The sequence below is a fragment of the Onychomys torridus genome, chromosome 1 (assembly GCF_903995425.1).
Source record: "Onychomys torridus chromosome 1, mOncTor1.1, whole genome shotgun sequence".
Classification (NCBI taxonomy): Eukaryota; Metazoa; Chordata; class Mammalia; order Rodentia; family Cricetidae; genus Onychomys; species Onychomys torridus.
Genome location: NC_050443.1, coordinates 64,587,061 through 64,606,462, shown reverse-complemented (window position 1 = coordinate 64,606,462; position 19,402 = coordinate 64,587,061). Strand labels below are relative to the sequence as shown.

Below are 19,402 nucleotides of genomic sequence, written 5' to 3'. Positions count from 1 at the left end.
TCTTTTATAATTAATAACTGCTCCTTTAGCACCAGTTAACACCATATTATGTATACAGTTCACCATGTACATTTTCACTAGCAACATTTTTTTTTTTTTCTGTGAGAAAGTCATTTAAAATGTTACTGATTCTGGAAATTTTTTTTGTCATTAATATTATTTGTCATTAGTACTTCATTCTAATGTTGGACATTCGGGTGATTTTCAGTTTATCAACATCATAAATACCCCATGAAGCACATCTTTGTGTATCCTTTGTTCTTTTTGGGATTATACCGTAGATGTTGTTCTGCAGATGACCCTTAAGGAAAAATAATGGCTGATTCAGAGAGCAGTTCAACAGGGCTCTTGAGGTGAATTAATAAATTGCCTTCCACAATGATTGAATCCATAGTTCACCAGCATTCTCCCTAGTTCTCCAAGTTGTCACCAGAATGAATTTTACATTCACTGGTAATTTTTAAACAGAATCACAAATTAATGTGGACTTGGGACAAAACTTTAAGTAGCTAGAAATTAAATAGTATAACTTATAGCAAAACTCAGTTATTGCTCATTATTCTAAGAATCCAAACTGAAGTTAATCTTTGAATGGTGCAGTCTCTTCAGAAAGAGGCCTGTTGCTCTGGGGAAGTTTTATACTTTCTGAGCCAGCACAGACCTGCTTACATAGGGTAGCTTGAAGTAGGAGTTAACAAATGTCCTTTGTTCTTGACTTTTGCACTGTTTCTAGGGACAGCCATGGAGTATTCAGGGAAAGGGCACATATGTGGCTTCCCTTTCATTATAAAAAGCAGATTTGGATAATGTAAGGCTGAAGTCTTGTGGTTGAGTTCTTTATTCTTTGTAAATTTCAGGTGTGCAACAGAAGAACATGGCTCAAGAAACTAACCACAGCCAAGCACCTATGCTTTGCTCCACTGGCTGCGGATTTTATGGAAACCCTCGTACAAATGGCATGTGTTCAGTATGCTATAAAGAACATCTTCAAAGACAGAACAGTAGCAGTGGTAGAATAAGCCCACCTGGTAAGTAATCCATTTAAAGCACAGCAGTGTTTATGACAAGCACATGGGGTATATGTAATAACTCCTTTCACTTTCTGTCATATTTACAGTGCTACATTCATATCACTAAAGCAGATTTAAAAAAAAGAGGTAGGGGATATAGTATTGCTCAGTGGTAGAGCACATCCTTAGCATGCACAAGGCCCTGAGTTTAACTCCTAGCACCCCCACACACAAGGTTTTCTCCCATCAGCAAATGATAACAAAGTTGTAAATTGAGGAAGGAAACCCTATATACTGTGTTCTGTGGGAATTTGACCTTGCATTGCTATAAGAACCACTAACAAGCGATGTGGTGCTTGTGTTACAGCAGCTTCTGTCAGCAGTCTGTCTGAATCGTTACCAGTACAGTGCACAGACGGCAGCGGCCCAGACGCACAGTCAGCACTAGAGTCCACGTCTTCATCTCTGCAACCAGGGTAACTCTAAAACAAATGAAAACTAAAGAGGATTGATCTTGTTTGCTTTTGATCACTTCATTGAGGAACACTTTAAAGCCACTCCAGGATCTATTGGCCTAAGACTATATCTGGCTGCTTGCTACTCACTAGTTACAAGATGCTTTTTACTGTTTTTATGTCGAGGGAGAGCTCTTTCAAGCCTTTAGTTCCCTGTTGAGACATCTTTTCCTTTAGTTTTCACACTGCATCCTGACCTGATGCTGAAGTCCTTTTAAACTGACCCGTGTTGGGTTAGTGCTTCACATTGCAGCCCTTGGTCTACATGTATTAGTGCCTTGAATCAGAAGAACCTTGTCTCTCATTGTTTTTGTTTCTATCATGAGGTAATACTCATTTTTTTTTATAATATATTTTTTTGTTTTTAGCTCTGAAGTCAGAGTTAGAGGAATGCATACAGAAGTACGTATTTTAATCTCTGAAAGACATGGTGCATGCCTATAATCTCAGACTTAAGAAATGGAGGCAAGAGGATCAGGAGTTCAAGGCCAGACTCAACTACACAGCTGATTTGAGGCTCTTCTAGACAAGAGAAAGAAAGAGAGGGGAGGGAAGGAAAGACTGTTTCCATCTTACTCTGTTACAAAGTGGGCTATTGAATGTTTGCACTGTGGTTCCTTTTGAAAAATCCATAGTAGATGATCACTTAACAACTCTGTTTAACTCTGTTTGAGAGTTTCTGAAGCAAGGCTGCATCTTCCTAGTTTTCATTTAGTACATTCATGTGGTGCTTGGGATGTACTCAAAAAAAAAAAAAAAAATGCTGTTGCTTTGGTTTCCAAAGCATAAACTTCAAGCCCAAATTAGCCTTTGGTTTCCAAGCCCCTGTGATTATGTTAGGTTACCAGTGTCTCTGTGTACTATAGTAAGTGGTACTTACTGTGAACCTTCAGTTTATATGGATATTTGGAAGATGACCTTTTCAAACTGAACTATTATTGGGTATGGTGGCACTCACCTGAAGGAGACAAGAGTTCTCTTGAGCCCAGGAGTTTTAAACCATCCTAGGAAACAGAATTCACCCCTATCTTAAAACCAAAGAAGAAAGTTAATTTTAAAAATGTTATGTTAAAAAAATAATATTTTTTGCTTTTCTAGCCCTGTATCAAATCAGTCACTTTTATCAGAATCTGTAGCACCTTCCCAAGTGGACAGTACATCTGTGGACAAAGCAGTATCCGAGACAGAAGACCTGCAAGGTTTGCATATGATAGAGCATGTATTTGTTGTTTATTAACACTTGAATTCTGTAGGCCAGATGCTAGCATAGACTTAGGTATTAGAAAAATACCTGCTTATAAGTACATGCTTTGATAGTTTTATTTTGTGAATAGTATTTCTCATATTCTCAAATATTTAATTGATTAGAATGTTGGGATCCATTTCCCACTTACATAATGAGATCAGCATAAAGAGAAGATTCAAATCTGTGTGAAAAACATAAATAGAATGGCCAGTAGAGGCACCAAACTATTATGTTCTGTTACTTTGGCCAAGCACTGGGATTACTGGCTTGCTGGAATCTTGCTGTCTTTGGTTTTGACTCATTGTCTGAGGCTTTTATTAGTTGCCAGGCACTCCTCTCCCCATGTGACCTACAGTACAGTAGTCATATCCAGCTGCTTGCATTCATAGTGTGGCACCCCATGCTCTCTGTCACTCTGGTTCAATGGATTCAAGTGACCCAAGAACCCTTAAAAATTTATCTGCAGGCATTCTCAGTGAGGAGGCATTTAGGAGGCTCTTAATCTCTTCTAGGCTGTTTTATCCTGCCATCCAAGAGAGTGTACTGTGCAAAGATAAGTTCAGGGATGTGTGACACCATGACAGGGTTTAAGGGGAGAGCATACTGACTTCTGCATCATGTATGATGTAGGCATGCTAGTGACAGATGATCTGGAATGTTCATTTGAACTTTGTTGAATTTTATATTAAATAATATAATTATCCTTGGTTTATTTCTTGTCTAGTCAGTACTTAACCAGATTTACCTATTTGTGCAGATTTTGCTACAGGAAGTGACTTTTGCTGTGTGGCCAATATAAATATTTTAACCTACCCCACATAGCACTATAAATTCATAAAGTGTAATAGTAAATTGAAAACTAAAATGAAAAGTAGGCATGTATGGGGTATTTTAAATGCATAACAGGGAAAATGTTGATTAAGTTATCCACTAGTTAATAAACTAGAATAGTTGATATCAAAGCTAACTTTATGATAGTGACAGTGATGTGATTGCTTAGGCTGGGAAGCTGAGACAGGTATTGGTTACAGAAGAGTGTTTTAGTTATGTGTGTGGTCTTGTGCATGTGAGGGCAGGTGCCAGAGGCATCTGATGGAGTGAGGCTGCAGGTAATTGTGAGTTGCTCATTGTGGGTCCTGGGAATTGAACTTGAGTCCTCTGCAATGGCAATATGTACTCTCAGATGTCGAGCTCTCTCTCCAGCCTGTTACAGAAAATATTAATGAATGAGGAAGAAGTGATAAATTTAACCATTTAGAGAGCTTATTTGGAAGATGTAGGCAGGTAGAGAAGAGTGATAACGAGTGTGCCTGAAATTTGGAGGGTCTGGTATAGGCTGCTAAAGTAAGAATTTGAAAGTAAAGCGGGAAGGTGAGCCAGCAGTGGAACAGAAAACAGGGTCATCTGTCTGGATCCTGATTAGTTTCAGGCCATAGACACTACCAATGGGGAGCTCCCAAGAGAAATGGTTTTGGGAAGGAGGTTAGCACAGAAGGAAGAGAGTAAGACGCCACTCACCCAGGAGTTAGTTATGTATGTCTTAGAACACAACACCTTTTAGATTGTTGTCTGTGAAAAGAATTCATAAAGATTAAAGATGCAGCTGGATGTGATGGCACATGCCTTTAGTCCCAGAAGAGGCAGGCAGATTTCTGAGTTCAAGGCCAGCCTGGTCTACAAGGCAAGTTCCAGGACAGCTAGGGCCACATAGTAAGACCTTCTCTCAAAAAAAGAACCAAAACAAACAATATTAAAGATGCAGTAAGAGTTGAGCAGTTTGTCAAAAGGTAAAGATTATAGGTAGATGAATTGATAGTACAGTAATGTTGTAGGTACTTTATAGTATTCTGATATATGGAGAAGATCATAATTTTCTCCAGCCCACCCTGAATGAATTAACTGAGAAAGTGGTTGTGACGTCATATTAGGAGATTGTAGAATGTTTTTATAAGTGAGTTTCTTTTTTACAAGTATGCTTTAATTGACATTTAGGTCAGTTTTAACTTTTCAGTTCCTTAAAGACTCAGCATTTGTAACTTCAGCATAACAGAATCTTTGGCAAGTCAAATATAAGCTTCACTTTTACCTAAGTTAAGGAAGTTCAACTTGTAAAGTTGTGTGTGAGTTTGTGTGCATGTGGAGGCTAGTGCATAAGGTGTCTGTCCTCTGTTGCCATCTGCTTTTCTTATTTTCAGACCGTCTCTTACTGGCCAGAATTGACCAAGTTGTGTCAAGTGAATGGAGTGATATGAGCACATGCCACTGGACCCAGCTGTTGTTTTACAAGCATAGGTTCTAGGGGAACCAGTACTTTACAGACAGAGCTATCTGCTCATCTGAAAACCTCCTTTAAATTTTTTTACTTATTTTAAAATTTAAAATATTTTCTTTTTTGTCAACACAAATATAATGTGCTTCTTTGTATACACATATATACACACACTTCCTCTACACATAGTTTCCTTGCTAACCAAATCAGAGAATGATGTTTTGATCTACCGAATGAGTACAAAGAGACAGAAAAGGCACATGATATGGGGAGCTGGAACCCCAGCATCCACTGTGGCTCTGTTTCTTCCGCTAGACAGTGTGGTGTTTATGGTCTGGGATGCGCTGTGTACATCTAGCTGGCGTGTCCAGCTCCCTTTGTCCCCCAAGCAGGTAGGATCAGCTTGATAGCAAAGCTGCCTGGTATTCTTGTGTATTCCAGTGTCACTGGGCTTTCAGAATCGCATTTCCTCTGCAAGTATTCTGTTTATAATTAGAGTAGGATACCACCAAGTAGGTGTTGCTTTGATTTTGGCATCATGGCTCTAAAGAACTTTTCTTATGCTTAAATGAAAATGTAGCCTATTGCTGTATGTTTGTTGTTTAATTATCCTTTTTAATTAAAAGAGATAGCAATATCTCAAGCTCTTAAAAATCTAAGTCATACAGTTCATAAAAACTAGCTTACAGACAAAATACATATGCATTTTGGTGTATTCCTCACTACTGTACCAGATTGGCTGCCTTGTTGAAGATAAAGCAGAATTCCGGTTACCCTCACAGCCCTCCGGGTCGTGGGTGCTGCAGGCTGAAAGGAAGATGGGGTTTAGATGTAGAGCTTCTGGTTTCAGTCTTTCCCTGACAACATTTCTGCACTGTGTTTTCATTGTTTTTAATCATGTCCACCTTACAGGGAATTTAAAATCACTCAGACTGCAGCTGCAGAATGAGCTGCACAAACAGTGAGGGATATTCTTGTTTTGTATATTGCCCAAATGATTTGAGAGTTATCGGAGGCTTAGAATAAAAGGTGACTGACTGTAAAGCTGTCCAGTATAGAATGAATCAGCTTTTTGGAGGCTGAGCTGTCAAAGACAAAGCAGAGGGAACAAGGATTCTTAGAGTTGTTAAATCAGTAGTTCACAGCTGTAGCATGAATCTTAAAGGTTCTTAGTAATAAAATCAAACCTGAGGCCAGTTATTGGGGTGAACGCTGGAAGATCAGAGAAGCAGAACAAGCCACAGTTTTCTCACCTTGCCAGTTCCTCAGCTGGTCTTGTTTCCTCAGACTGCAAGCTTCTGAGTCCTTATCCCAATGGGTCTCAGCTGAACTGTTGCTCCAAAGCCTAAAAGTCTAACCAGCCAAAATGTTTCTAGTTTCTGGTTTTCACTCCTTATATAATCTCTCTCTTTTTGCCTCCACTCCCTGGGATTAAAGGGAGTGTCACCATGCCTAGCTGTTTCAAATATGGTCTTGAACTCAGAGGTCCAGAGGTATTTCTGTCTCTGAAATGCTAGGATTAAAGTCGTGTGCTACTACTGCCTATCCTCATGTTTAATATTGTGGCCGTCCTGACCCCAGATAAGTTTATTTCAGGGAACACACAGTACATAGCAGTCAGAGGAACTGTTGGGCTGACTGGGGGCTGTTATTTAGAAAAGCTTACATAGTGTAGAAATCAGGGATTTCATCACATTTTGAAGAATGGGTGAAAACGGCCAAGACAGTCTTGAAAAAATTATAATGCTTAACAGTTCCAAATTTCAAAATTTATTAAAAGATACAGTGATCCAAACTGAAGTGCTGTCATGAAGCTACTCACGCAGATCAGTGGAATAGTGTTGATAGTCCAGAAATACACTCAGAAGCTTAAGGGCTGTTGATATTAAACAGAGGTCTGAGGTCATCCAGTAGGGAAATGAAAGTCTGATCAAAAGAATGAATTGGATCCCTGTTTCATTAAATATGTAAAAATTCACCCACAACATAACCAAAACTACATGAATATAAGAGCTGAGACTAAAGAAACTCTTAAAGAAAGTGAAATTTTTGTGGTTTTGGATTAGAAGTTTCTTAAATAAGACACCTAAATCCATAGCAACCAAAGAGGATAGATGAGTACCCTCTCATGTTCTATTTTCATAAAAAGAGTAGAAAAGCAGCACAGAAGATGTTCTACATCATCTGTCTAATAAGAGTACATAAAGAAGTAAAATTTCCTGCTGGGAGATGTAGCTCAGAGGTAGAGCACTTAGGCAGCATGCATGGGATCCTAGTTTAAATCTCTGGTAGCTGTAAAAATTAGAGAAGAGCCGGGCAGTGGTGGCACATGCCTTCGAGGCCAGCCTGGTCTCCAAAGCAAGATCCGGGAAAGGAGCAAACTATACAGAGAAACCCTGTCTCAAAATAAAATAAAATAATAATAATAATAGAGAAGAAAGAGTGAAAGAAAGCAGAATGTGACAATCCATGGAAAGTAGGTAGAATGGTGCTCAGTAGCTGAGCATTTGATGCTCTTGCAAAGGACTAGGTTCAATTCCCAGGACCCACATGGTTCTTTGCAACCATCCATAACTACGGTTCTAGATCCAAGGGCATAAACATGCACGTGGTGCACATACATACGTGCAAGCAAAGCACTCACATAGAATACATAAATCTAATAAATTAAATACAGTGTAGGGAGTACTCAGAGGATTAATAAAATGTTTTTAAAGGAAATAAAAATAGGCAAAGGGTCTGGTAGATATTTTTCAGAAACTGACAGTCAGCAAGTGAAAGGATGCTCTGCATCTGTAGTCACCAGGGAATTGCAAAAGCATACTCATAATGAATTCACACGTGACCCCCACAGAGTACTGCAAGCAGTAGCAATAAGTAACAAGTCTTGTTTTGGTGTGTGTAAAGTGGAACCCTTGCACATTATGGGAATTCAGAATAGTGTTGATGCTTTGGAAAACAATGTGGAGTTTCTCAAAAAGTTAAGGATAATTAACAGGTGAACTAGCATCTTCACTCTTAATTCTGAAAAGAATAAAAGCATGTCCTTGCTTGGTACTAGAGCTCACTGGAGTTGTTCTTGGTGGGTGTCGGGTGTGGCAGCAAGCAGCCTTACCTGCTGAGCCATCTTGCCAGACCTGTTTCTACTTAATGTGATTCCTAGAAAATAATAAAAATAGGACTTATTTATTTTGGATGCTAGTACCAGAGCTAAACTGATTTTCTCTTGGAAGTTAAATTTTTTTCTTATTTTACATAGAATTTTTAAATTGGGAAGAACGTAAATTATATTCAATTTAAACACACATATAAGAAAATGAGGTTCTTTTTTAAAGGCAAATTAAAATTATCCCCATTGGTGGTTTTAACCCTCTGCATTGAGTCCCTAAGTAGTATCTAGAGAGCATTTGTTCTGTGTCAGCACTGGGTTCAGAGCAGAAGTAAGCAGAACAATTGAGCCCCTCAGTTCTGATCCTTCACTGGACTAGAACTCTGTGGTAGTGTGCTTTGCTTGTCTTATATGCTTGGGCTCTACAAATGCTGCACACCAAAACAAAACAAAACAAATGTCTGATTCTTGAGAATTGTCAAGACTGTCTGAGGAAAAAAATTATGTATTATATTATATAGAGATACTATGTCCACCACCAAGAGAAAGTGGGTCTATTAAGAGAGTGTTAAGTGTTAAGATAAGTTTTATGTTACCTATTAATATTGTCCTTAGTTCAGTTTGTTTTTTCCACTGTGTTTATGAATATGACCCAAACAAGTATTTAGTGTTGAAATCATATTGTATAACTTACTATTACATTTGTATTCTTTTTCTGTTTGTTTACAGGACCCAGAGCAGAGGGCCTTGTTCCTCTTGAATGTGATCCTCCATGTGGGTAGTTAAACCACTCTTACCTGTCCAGTGCTTTTTGAAATCTCTTAACAACAATGGCCAGTAGACCATGTCTAGTCAGGGTTCCAGTTAGCAATTCAGCTGGCAAGCATAGTACTGTTGATTTTGCTGCCTTTATGTTGTTACAGTGGCCTCACCACAGACCTGTGTGACCAGTGGGTATGATAAAGAAAAGTCACCAGTTCTTAATTACTAACAATACGCAGTGTATTTCTGATTTTCGTTTTTCTGTATGAAAACCTATCCTGTTATAAAGAAACTGTCCTTAACTTTAAACTCAGTAACACTATGGTTCTTTGGCTTCTTTGCTGCTAGATAGCTCTATTTGAGATTGAATAGTTCCTTTTCTATAAACAGAATTGGTTAAGGCATTCTGTGTTCTTAAATCTCACATATAACCCAAGGAAACAGTAATTGCTTAGAGTCAGTCTTTCACAGAGTACTCACACATTGCTTGTGAATTAAGGTTGTGCTGATGGTTTGCGATGAGCAGCTATCATCTCTCAGCTGTATCTGATACTCAGCAGTCCACATGCAAGTTCTGGCTTATGGGCTTTTCAGACAGCTGAGCAGTCTTTAACTTCAAAGTTGCACCTGCCATCAGTAATTTGTCTTAGGTCTTCAGGGCTAATCAGCAAGTTTCACTGTTGAGTTGTGTGAAATCACTTGTGTTCAGAGGAAGGATGTAAATTTTCACTCTTTTCCATTTCTAGTTACTTCCCAAAATTTCTCAGTAGTTAAACTAATCTTGTTTAGAAAAGCAATCTGTGATAGTGTTACTGACATTTTAAGCATTAATTTGTTTGACTACCATATTTTTTAGACAACAGGTTAGATATCATGACTTACAAATTTTAAAGAAAATAAATATACATGTTCATTTCTGATTACAGTTTAAATTATTTTTGAGTTCTGTTTACAGAGCCAAACCTTACCTAATTTTGTTCTAGAGACAAAGACTAAAACAAGACATTCACCCCTTGTCTACAGTGAGCTCATATTCTAAGGGTACTTTTTTGTAGAAAATAAAGTTTGTCTCCCTATTTTGTTTGAAAAGTACAATGTGGCTAGATGTGTCATGGCAGCTCCTACCTGTAATCTTAGCACTAAGCAGAAAGACCATGAGTTTGAGGCCAGCCTGGGCTAGAGTTAAGACTCTGTCTCAAAAGCCATAAGAAATAAGGGTATATATTAGTAGAAGTTTCTCTGGCCTGGGTTTAGCTTGTCTAGTGGAGAAGTTGTGCTGTAGAATTCATTACCATATACTCAGTTCTAATGTATGGTATTTTGTCTGGTGTCATATCTTTTTAATACTAGATGAGTTAACATAAGCAAGTTATAGTCCACTAAGAAGTATTTGAGTATCTGCTATAAGTAGATAGTTGTAAGAGGTGCAATGCCCTAGATGTAGAAATGTCTTCCATAGTTACAGTGGGTAAGTGACTTAATGCAGATCCACAGACATTTATTCCTTGAGTGACAGAGGAATCATGATAGGCTCTGATAACAGGGATAATGGGACAGGTTCCTGCCCTCAAAGAATTCACTTAAGCCAGGTGAAGTAGACAGTTATAGGAGCTTAGAAAGTACCGTGGGAACATAGGATAAGGGAGGGTTTCCTGCTCTGAGATGTTAGGAGTGGGTTCCATCAGTGTAAACAGAAAAGACAAGATGGAGTTAGTTGCTAAAGATCAGGCATGGCAAGGACCTCACGAGAGCCCACAGGTGAGAGAGATGTGTTAAAGGAAGTCAGGCAGTGCTGGATCAGATATATGGCAGCTAAGAAATGATATAATATGGCCAGGGAGAAGGTGACAGGAATAGTGAAGATCCTGGACCTTACCCTGTAGAGTAGTGGGGAACCATCAAAATGTTTAAACTATACAACTATTCACCTACACAACAGGTGAAGCATGGGAAATAGGGTGGAAAACTACAGAGTGTTGACTAGGGAAGGGTATTGGATCATGACTCTAAAGAACACCATGGTTGGAATGGGAAAGCCTTTTGGGGTAGCTTGTAGAAATGAGCCAGAATAGTCAAGAATGGTGACTCCTTGGAACGGCCCTGGTTGTGACGAAATGGTTAAGTTGGAACTTGAACCATGATAGGCCACTCACTGTTTTCAAGCTAGATGTCATGTATACCAACAAGCAAGGTTGCAGACTCTGGGGCACTCAGGAGAGCCAGGATGACAAGTAACAGGGCACATTAACAGGGTTTAGTAATGGTGACTCAAACTGAGTTGCGATGCATCCACTCTTGATTTTAGTGTGAAAATGCATTGTTTGTTAGTTTTAATCTTAATTACATCATTTAAAGTTTGCTTGTGTCTGATTCTTTTTCCTAGCATCTTAAGTGCTTTAGGAGTAGGGATAAGTTTGAGAAAGAGTCTCATTTTGTTCTTTTGGGTGGTTTTTACTTATTCTATAAACTAGGCTCAAACAATAATCTTCTGGATACTGGATTATAAGCATGTGCCTCAACTCTTGGCTTAAGTGGTTTTATGTGGAACATTCTGAGAACATTGGTATTCCTGTTTTCTGAGAAGTCTCTGTAGACCAGACTGCACAGTGTTAATTTTCATATGGCTATTCTTCTTATACATTCCTTTAGACTTCTAGGTAGTCAGTGTCTGTCTCTGTCTCTCTATCTCCCCCTCCCCCTCCCCACTTAAGATATCAAAAGAAGAATATCTGTAAACTACTGTTTAGAATCACTATTAGTATATTATAGATTACCTTCTATACCTGCATTTGTATATACATTCATTTAATGAAAATAGGGTCATGTTTTATGCATAGCCCAAATTTATGAATCTCTTTCCTGGTCTATAAACCAGTTCCTTGGCTAGTTTTGAATTACAGATCTATGAGATAGTATGGGGTGTGGATCAACTACCACCCAAACACCACATCTTACTGAATAATTAAATTTGTTGCCCTCCTGTTTTTGTCAGCTTCAGTATCAGATACAACACAGCAGCCATCTGAAGAGCAAAGCAAGTCTCTTGAAAAACCAAAACAAAAAAAGAATCGCTGTTTCATGTGCAGGAAGAAAGTGGGACTTACTGGTAAGGGCTTCCTTGGATGGTTTAAAGTTAAGGTCATGTTTTGAATAACTTAAGCTCATCACTGTTATTGGCCAGTTAAGATTGCTGCTGCCTCTGTGAGCATGGGGGTTGGCTACATACATGTCAACTTCTGTATTGTCTTTTTTTTTTTTTTTTTAAGCATTTAAAAATTCATGTCAGGGCTGGAGAGATGGCTCAGAGGTTAAGAGCACTGCTTTCCCAGAGGTCCTGAGTCAATTCCTAGCAACCACATGGTGGCTCACACCATCTGTAATGAGATCTGGTACCCTCTTCTGTATGCATAATAAATAAATAAAATCTTAAAAAAATTTCATGTCAGCTGGGTTTGAGAGTATTTGACAAGTAAGTGAATGCTGGTGAAGGGCAAAGGTGTCTCCTGCCTTCAAGGAGATGGTATTTTGGAGGGACTTTGGTAAGCTGTGAAGTGCTTTATGTAAAATGCTGATGATTGACCATGCATGGTCAGTGAGCTAAAAGCAAAGCAGCTTGGTGCAGTGTAGAAGACAATCCTGGTATATGCTTGGTGCTGTAACTCAGTTGTCAAAATTGTTAAAGGGGAACTATTCAAAAATATTTAGCAAAGAACTTATGTTAAGTGCAGTCGGACTGCTCTGGCCATTCAGTGACAGGAGTTCTGTGATAAGTTTATATAAATAAAAGAGTGGAGGCCTGTCAAGGAAAGTGCAGCCTCTTCTCTGACAAGGGAGCTATGGGTTAAGGCCAGGCAAGCTTTGTACTGGGCTTGCTTCACTAGAAAGTGATGCAGCTACAAATAGTTTTGCTAATTGTTTACTTGGGCATTGTGCCAAATACTTAATATAAAAATCAGAAATATGAACAGAAAACAGTAAGACTTTGAATGAAAATTATGCTTCAGAGGTGGGCATGGTAGCACATGCCATAATTCCAGCACTTGGGACAGGAAGCCAGAATGATCATGAGTGCAAGGCCTGCATATGCTATATCAGATCCCACTTCACAAAAAACAGAAAAGAAAATGATACCTTAGGATCACTTCATGCTAAAGACTGGGTTGTCACTAAAGAAGGAGATTAAAATATGATGTTAAAGTTAATCTAAACTGTCCCACTCCTCCAATATATATTTAAAACATACATATTTAATATCCAACACATCCTTTTAAAGTTTCATAGAGTTTTAGACTTCCTGACCACAGGTCTAGGACTTAATTTTAATCTAATTTGGCTAATTTTCTATTACATAAAGTTTCAGAATATGTTTTTAAAGTTAAAATGTAGTAAAGAAGGTGAATGTCAATGTTGATTAAAATATTGATTATTCCTGAGCTCCATTTCCCCAAATCCGTAACAATATAAATGCCTGATTTGGAGGAGCAACACTGTCACTCTCACTGCAGCTGTGTTTGGGTTTGAACCCATAGAGCATATCCCTAAAGTTAAGTAGCTTTTTGGTTTTTTATTTTGTTTGTTGTTGTTGGTTTGGTTTTTCCAGACAGGGTTTTACTGTAGTCCTGAATGTCCTGGAACTCACTGTGTAGATCAGGCTGGCCTCAAACTCACAGAGATCCATCTGCCTCTGCCTCTCAAGTGCTGGGATTAAAAGTGTGCACCACCACTGCCTGGATAGCTTTTATTGGGTGTTTATTGTATATGGACACTCACTTGATCCTTAGAGTAATTCACAATTCCATTAAAAGCTCATGTGAGGCTCAAGGAAGCTTAGTGATTTGCCTCTGATAGTGACAACATTGATGCACAAGAACCTGACCCTCGATTCCACCTTCTTGATCTTCCCCCACAGAACAGTTCACATCTCAGAGCTTAGCAGAGGGGAAAGTTAAAAGAGCTACATTGTCATTCAGAAGTAGTTCTGCAAGACTCATTGGTCTGGTTTTAATTAAATGTTACAGTTGTCTCCTGACAATAGGACTTGCTTTTACATTATGCTTTTTCAGTTTAAAAAGAAATGATCCATTTTTATTTTAGCAGCCTTCTTTTCATAGGAAGAAATTGTGTCTTTATCACAGGTGAAACCAGCTCAGAGAAGCAATCAGGGCTTGTCCTAGTGCAAACATGTATTTGTAGATAGGTGCAAGAAAGGAAGCTCTCTGCTAGTGAGCTCAGAATGTAGCTCTGGAACCTTACAGTGATTCTTCATAGACTTGAAGACAGTGTTACTTAGCACTAACTGTGGGAAGAACTTACTGTCTCACCATCCTGTCTAACCCATGCTGTGCACATATTCATCCATTTCCAGGGTTTGAATGCCGGTGTGGAAATGTTTACTGTGGTGTGCACCGTTACTCAGATGTACACAATTGCTCTTACAATTACAAAGCTGATGCTGCTGAGAAAATCAGAAAAGAAAATCCAGTAGTTGTTGGAGAAAAGATCCAGAAGATTTGAACTCCTGCTGGAATACAAAATCCTTTGACCATCTGCAAACTAAAAATTGACTTGAGGTTTTTTTTCCTAGTCCTTGGGAATGTAGAGCACCGTATCTTGCATAGACCTTTGAATCATGCATGTCATCAGAAGAATAGATTTTTGTTTTTGTTTTGAAAATGACTCTGAACATTTATTTCCATTGCAGTTTCTGTGGCTGAAAAGAAGTATTATCCTTTTAAGATCATTTTAATTTTAGTTGAGTGCAGAGGGCTTTTATAACAAATGTGGAGAAATTCTGGAGGGCTGTGATTTTTCCAGTATTAAACATGCATGTGTTGATCTTGCAGTTTATTTCTCATTGTGTATGTATATAGCTTTTCTCTGCAGCACGATTCCCTTTTGATAATGCCCTTCTGGGCACAACTAGTTATCAGTAACTGAATGTACCTTAATCATTATGGCTGCTTGTGTTTGTTTTGTTGTCATTAACAAAGGTTATACATATGTTAGCATATAGTTTCTTTGCACCCACTATTTATGTCAGAATCATTTGTCACAGGAGAATATGTGCTGAGGAGATTCTAAATTTGTGTTTTGTTTTTGTTTTTGTTTTTTTTTTTTCTTTTTTCTTTTTTTTAGTAAGGGAAAGAAAGGCTAAATGCATTTCACTGCTGACTGCAAGTTTCTTTCAGATTACTGTTCATTGGTCTGTGTGTGCACAATATAAAGAGTGATCTGAAGTCATTGTGCTGTATTTATGTTTATTCACCAGTCTTTGATTAAATAAAAAGGAAAACCAGAAAAAAAAAATGCTGCTTTTTCTTTCTTTCTGGTAATTTTCTCTTAAATCTTCTGCAGTTTTGCTTTCCTGATTTGTTAAGAGTACCACTGTTTATCTTACATCTATTCATGCTCATTTGCTATGGCAAATTCTCTTCCTGAGTTTTTTCAAAACCAGGTTACTGAGCCTTCATCTGACTGTCCTGCACTCTGACACACCAAATTAACATCTAATGGAGGCTTCTTTACTCTGTGGGATTAAAGAAATTCAAACTGTGTATCAGTAGAAGAATTATAAACTCGAAATTATAAACCCTCCAAAGACCTATTTGTCCTCTGGTTTCTAAACTTCTGGAAATAAGTCTGTTTAAAAAAACAGACAATGGCTGTACTTTACAGTACAAATTTCTTGATGTAAAATTTCTTAATTTTAATTACTGACTATATAAGATAGTTTAATATTAAAATTATATATTTAAATGAGGATTAACCACTGTGACTGTCTTCAGTAGATTTGGATAAAGTAAGCCTGGCATGGTTGTGTGTGCCTGTAATTCCAGCACTCACCAGACAGATCACTGCAAGTCCAAGGCTAATCTGGTCTATATAATAAACTTCAGACCTGGATAATATAGTGAGAAAGAGTTTGTCTTGAAAAGAAAAGGAAAGAAAAAAAAAAGCCCTTTCATAATTAACAAAATAGCAGGGGGAAAGGGATTAGTTGATTGGTTAAGAGTCTGTTGTACCCAGCTAATATGTAGCTGAGGACATCCTCCACCATGCTATTTTATGCAGGGAATGCTAGAGATGGGGTCCAGACTACATGCTAGGCAGGGATTTCTTGGGGCCAGTGAAATAGCTAAGTGGATGAAAGTGCTTGCCCCAAAAGCCTGGAACCAAATTCCAGAGATCTTCATCACACTCATGGGCGCATGCATACGCAAACAAAATAGTACATTTATAAAATAAAACTAGACCAGGTAGTGATGGTGCACGCCTTTAGTCCTAGCACTCAAGAGGAAGAAGCAGGTGGATCTCTGTGAGTTCGAGGCCAGCCTGGTCTACAGAGTGAGTTCCAGGACAACCAGAGCTACACAAAGAAACCCTGTCTTGGGAAACAAAAGCAACAAAAAAACCATAGAAAGAATTTTCTTTAAGATGATAATGTCTATGTAAAAACCTATCAATCAAAGAAAAACTAAGATCTACCAAAAAGTACAGACTGTTTCAAAGTGAGAGACAGTGTGCCCATTTTACTGTGTATTTAGAATGGTGCTATTGCATATCTTAGCCACTGGCACAAGACACCCATGAGCCAGAAGCAGCACTCAAGATTTGAACATTTTATGATTTTTTTTAATGGCACACCTTCATAAATCCAGAAAGAAATCACCAGATACAATAAGGTTTAGTTAGGTTGCAAGATAGAATGCCAGTTTCTACAGTTTAACACCAGTTAACTGAAAAGCCAGAAGACATCCTTCCACAGTAGTGTCTGAACAGTACCAGTTTCCTTGAGATTGCAATGGGAGACACTAGATTGCCTACCAAAGGACCAAAGTGAACTCTGGTGTCAGGTAAAGATAGCCTGATGCTTCAGGAAAAGGAGACATAGAGCTGGAAAGAGGAAATTAATCCTTCAATACTTAGCTTTAGAGAACATGGGTGTAGCTGGAGATTTTCTGTGTCGCAGCCTGCCAGCAGTCAGGGCAAATCTCTCCCACCAGTGTCCCCCAAGTAAACACACAGAGAGTTATATTACTTATAAACTGTATGGCCGTGGCCGTCTTCTTGCTGTCTGTTCTTATATCTTAAATTAACCCATTTCCATCCATCTATACCTTGCCTCATGGCTCATTGGTGTCTGACATCATGTTTCTCCTCACGGTGGCTGACCGCACATCTCTCTGACTCCACCTTTTTGTTCCTCCAATTCTCTCTGTTAGTCCTGCCTATACTTTTTGCCTGGCTACTGGCCAGTCAGCGTTTAATTTATCAAACAGTCATAGCAATACATTCACAGCATAGAGAACATCCCACAGCACTCCCCCCCCCCCTTTTTTTTCCAAAAAGGAAGGTTTTAACTTTCACATAGTAAAATTACATATAACAAAACAATTATCAAGCAAGAATTATAGTTACAATATCTAGTCTTTGTATTTGGCAAAATTAAAGAAGATATTCTATCTTACATTTGTGAGTCTAAGACTTTATATCTAACTTGTCTTTTATCATAACTAAGGAAAATTATAACTATCTAGTCTTTAACTACATCAAAGACCTCAGAAGGATATAATATTACCTGAGAAATGGTAGAAGGACACAAGCAACTTTCGGATGTCTTACGTGAGTAGACAGAGACAGCTGGCAGCCTGGATAGTCATCCAAAGTTCCTTTGTAAACTTGGGGCATCTGTCTTCAGCCCACAGGGCCAGAGTCTCTCAGTCACTTTTCTCTGTCCTGTAGAATGTCTGGCAGTTTCTTCTGTGAAGCAGGAACCTGAAGGACCATTTTGTCAAGCAAAGTTCAGTGGTCACCTTCCTATGGGTCCTGTATGTCTAGTCGATCAAGCAGTTCAGGCAAGAACAGTTTCTTGCCCAAATGCCTATTTTTGCTAAGAAGAAGATAAACTCTATATATAGTGTCTTTGATGTCCATCCTCCTCTCTGAAGTAAATCCAGTGCTGCCAGGAGCAGACATGTCTCGCTGTCCAGAAAGTCTAAATTTTTTAAACATTTTAAATGCCATATTTTGTAGGTCTTTGAAGTGTTTGAAGACTACCCATTTATCTGAAATATATCTATATATACCTAGAAAACTAACGTGACTATAAGTTTGATTATCATAAAAGACTATTAATGTGTATTTTGTAATTATTACAGTCTAAATGAGTTACATAAACATAATACCTCAAATAAGATTAAAAATTTATATATATACAGTATAACAAAATTAATTTCAAATTTGTATCCATAAACTAAAATCCATAACAATGTAAAACATTTCTAAACAAGTTGTTACTATTTATCCTATCATATCCACACATAGGGAGACAGGTTACTTAGTGGAAGTAAGCTGCAATGCAAATCAAGACCACAGGAGTTAAGAATTTTACACCTATCCACTTGCCAAAAAATTTGAAGCCTTGCAGTAGCGGTGTTAGAGGGTTTCCATGCTGCTGTTAGTGAACAGTGGTTTGACCCTTCAGAGTTAGTTGGTGCTTTTAAAAGTTGGGCTTTTAATACACTCTGTCCTCCAGAAGTTTCACTACACATACAAGAAAAACTTATATAGGTTATACCAAACTTAAAAACCTAGAAGTAACCCAAGTCCTCACTGAAGAGGAGTGGTGGGTAGAATGTGAGGTCAATACAAAGTACAAGGTGTAAAATGAGCCAGGGTGCAGCTCAATGGAGAACACACCCAGAGCTCTGGTGTTCAGTATTCTGCCATGCAGAGAAGAGAGGTCTGAAAATGGACCTCTTAAAAACTAGTGTTTCTATGAAGAGACGGGTAATGATGTAAAACTTTGTCCTTAGATGAGAGGCAGCATAAGCTGGTACGTGACAGTTGATAGCTTTTGGGGTAGCAGATTCAAGATACTCCAGTAAGCAAAAGAAGGCTTTCTGAACCAGTGCTCAGTATCTTGAGCCAAGGATTATGATTAATCTTGTTTCGTTTACCTCAAGCTGAATATTAAAGAGGAAAGTGTCAATTCTAAAGCTGTTTGATGACGTCACTTTGAGATTGGGACTGATGCATGAAAGTACTCCTGAACCAACATGTTACATTGTTTGTTTTTATTTTGAGACAGGGTTTCTCTGTGTAGCCCTGGCTGTCCAGGAACTCTGTAGATCAGTCTGGCCTCAAACTTGGAAATCCACCTGCCTCTGATTGCCACCACGATCAGCATTTAAGTGTTACTTGTATTTTCAATAAAATTTTAGTCCTCCAGCCTCACTGTGCCTTGATTGTAAAAACATAAATCACAGCCTCTGTTACCTTTGTCCCTTATGTGTTGATGTGGAATTTCTAGTCCTTTAAATTTTTTGAGACATTGACTTGGATTGCATGAAATGATTACTCCAAGCATGCCATGCAAGAGCCCTGTTTGCCTGATGTCTAGACTACTTATACAGCACTGATAATGGCTAGAATTCCTTTTCCTCACAGAATTTCTAGAACATTTAGCTGAATATTCTTGGGAATCTAGGA

At 38.4% G+C, this 19,402-nt stretch overlaps 1 protein-coding gene across 4 annotated transcripts in view; it reads left to right on the top strand.

Moving 5' to 3' along the window:
- Positions 1-15,202, top strand: part of Zfand6 (zinc finger AN1-type containing 6) — a 73,650-nt gene extending 58,448 nt beyond the window's left edge. For 3 of the 4 annotated variants that reach the window (XM_036194424.1, XM_036194430.1, XM_036194419.1), the window contains 6 exons: positions 858-1,028; positions 1,378-1,486; positions 2,624-2,724; positions 8,879-8,923; positions 11,904-12,017; positions 14,277-15,202. In XM_036194424.1, coding sequence (XP_036050317.1) covers positions 875-1,028; positions 1,378-1,486; positions 2,624-2,724; positions 8,879-8,923; positions 11,904-12,017; positions 14,277-14,425 — 672 coding nt within the window. In that variant the 5' untranslated portion in view covers positions 858-874 and the 3' untranslated portion in view covers positions 14,426-15,202. The remainder of the gene's footprint in view (positions 1-857; positions 1,029-1,377; positions 1,487-2,623; positions 2,725-8,878; positions 8,924-11,903; positions 12,018-14,276) is intronic. The other variant, XM_036194438.1, reaches the window with a different exon arrangement.
- The last annotated feature ends 4,200 nt before the right edge of the window (positions 15,203-19,402 follow it).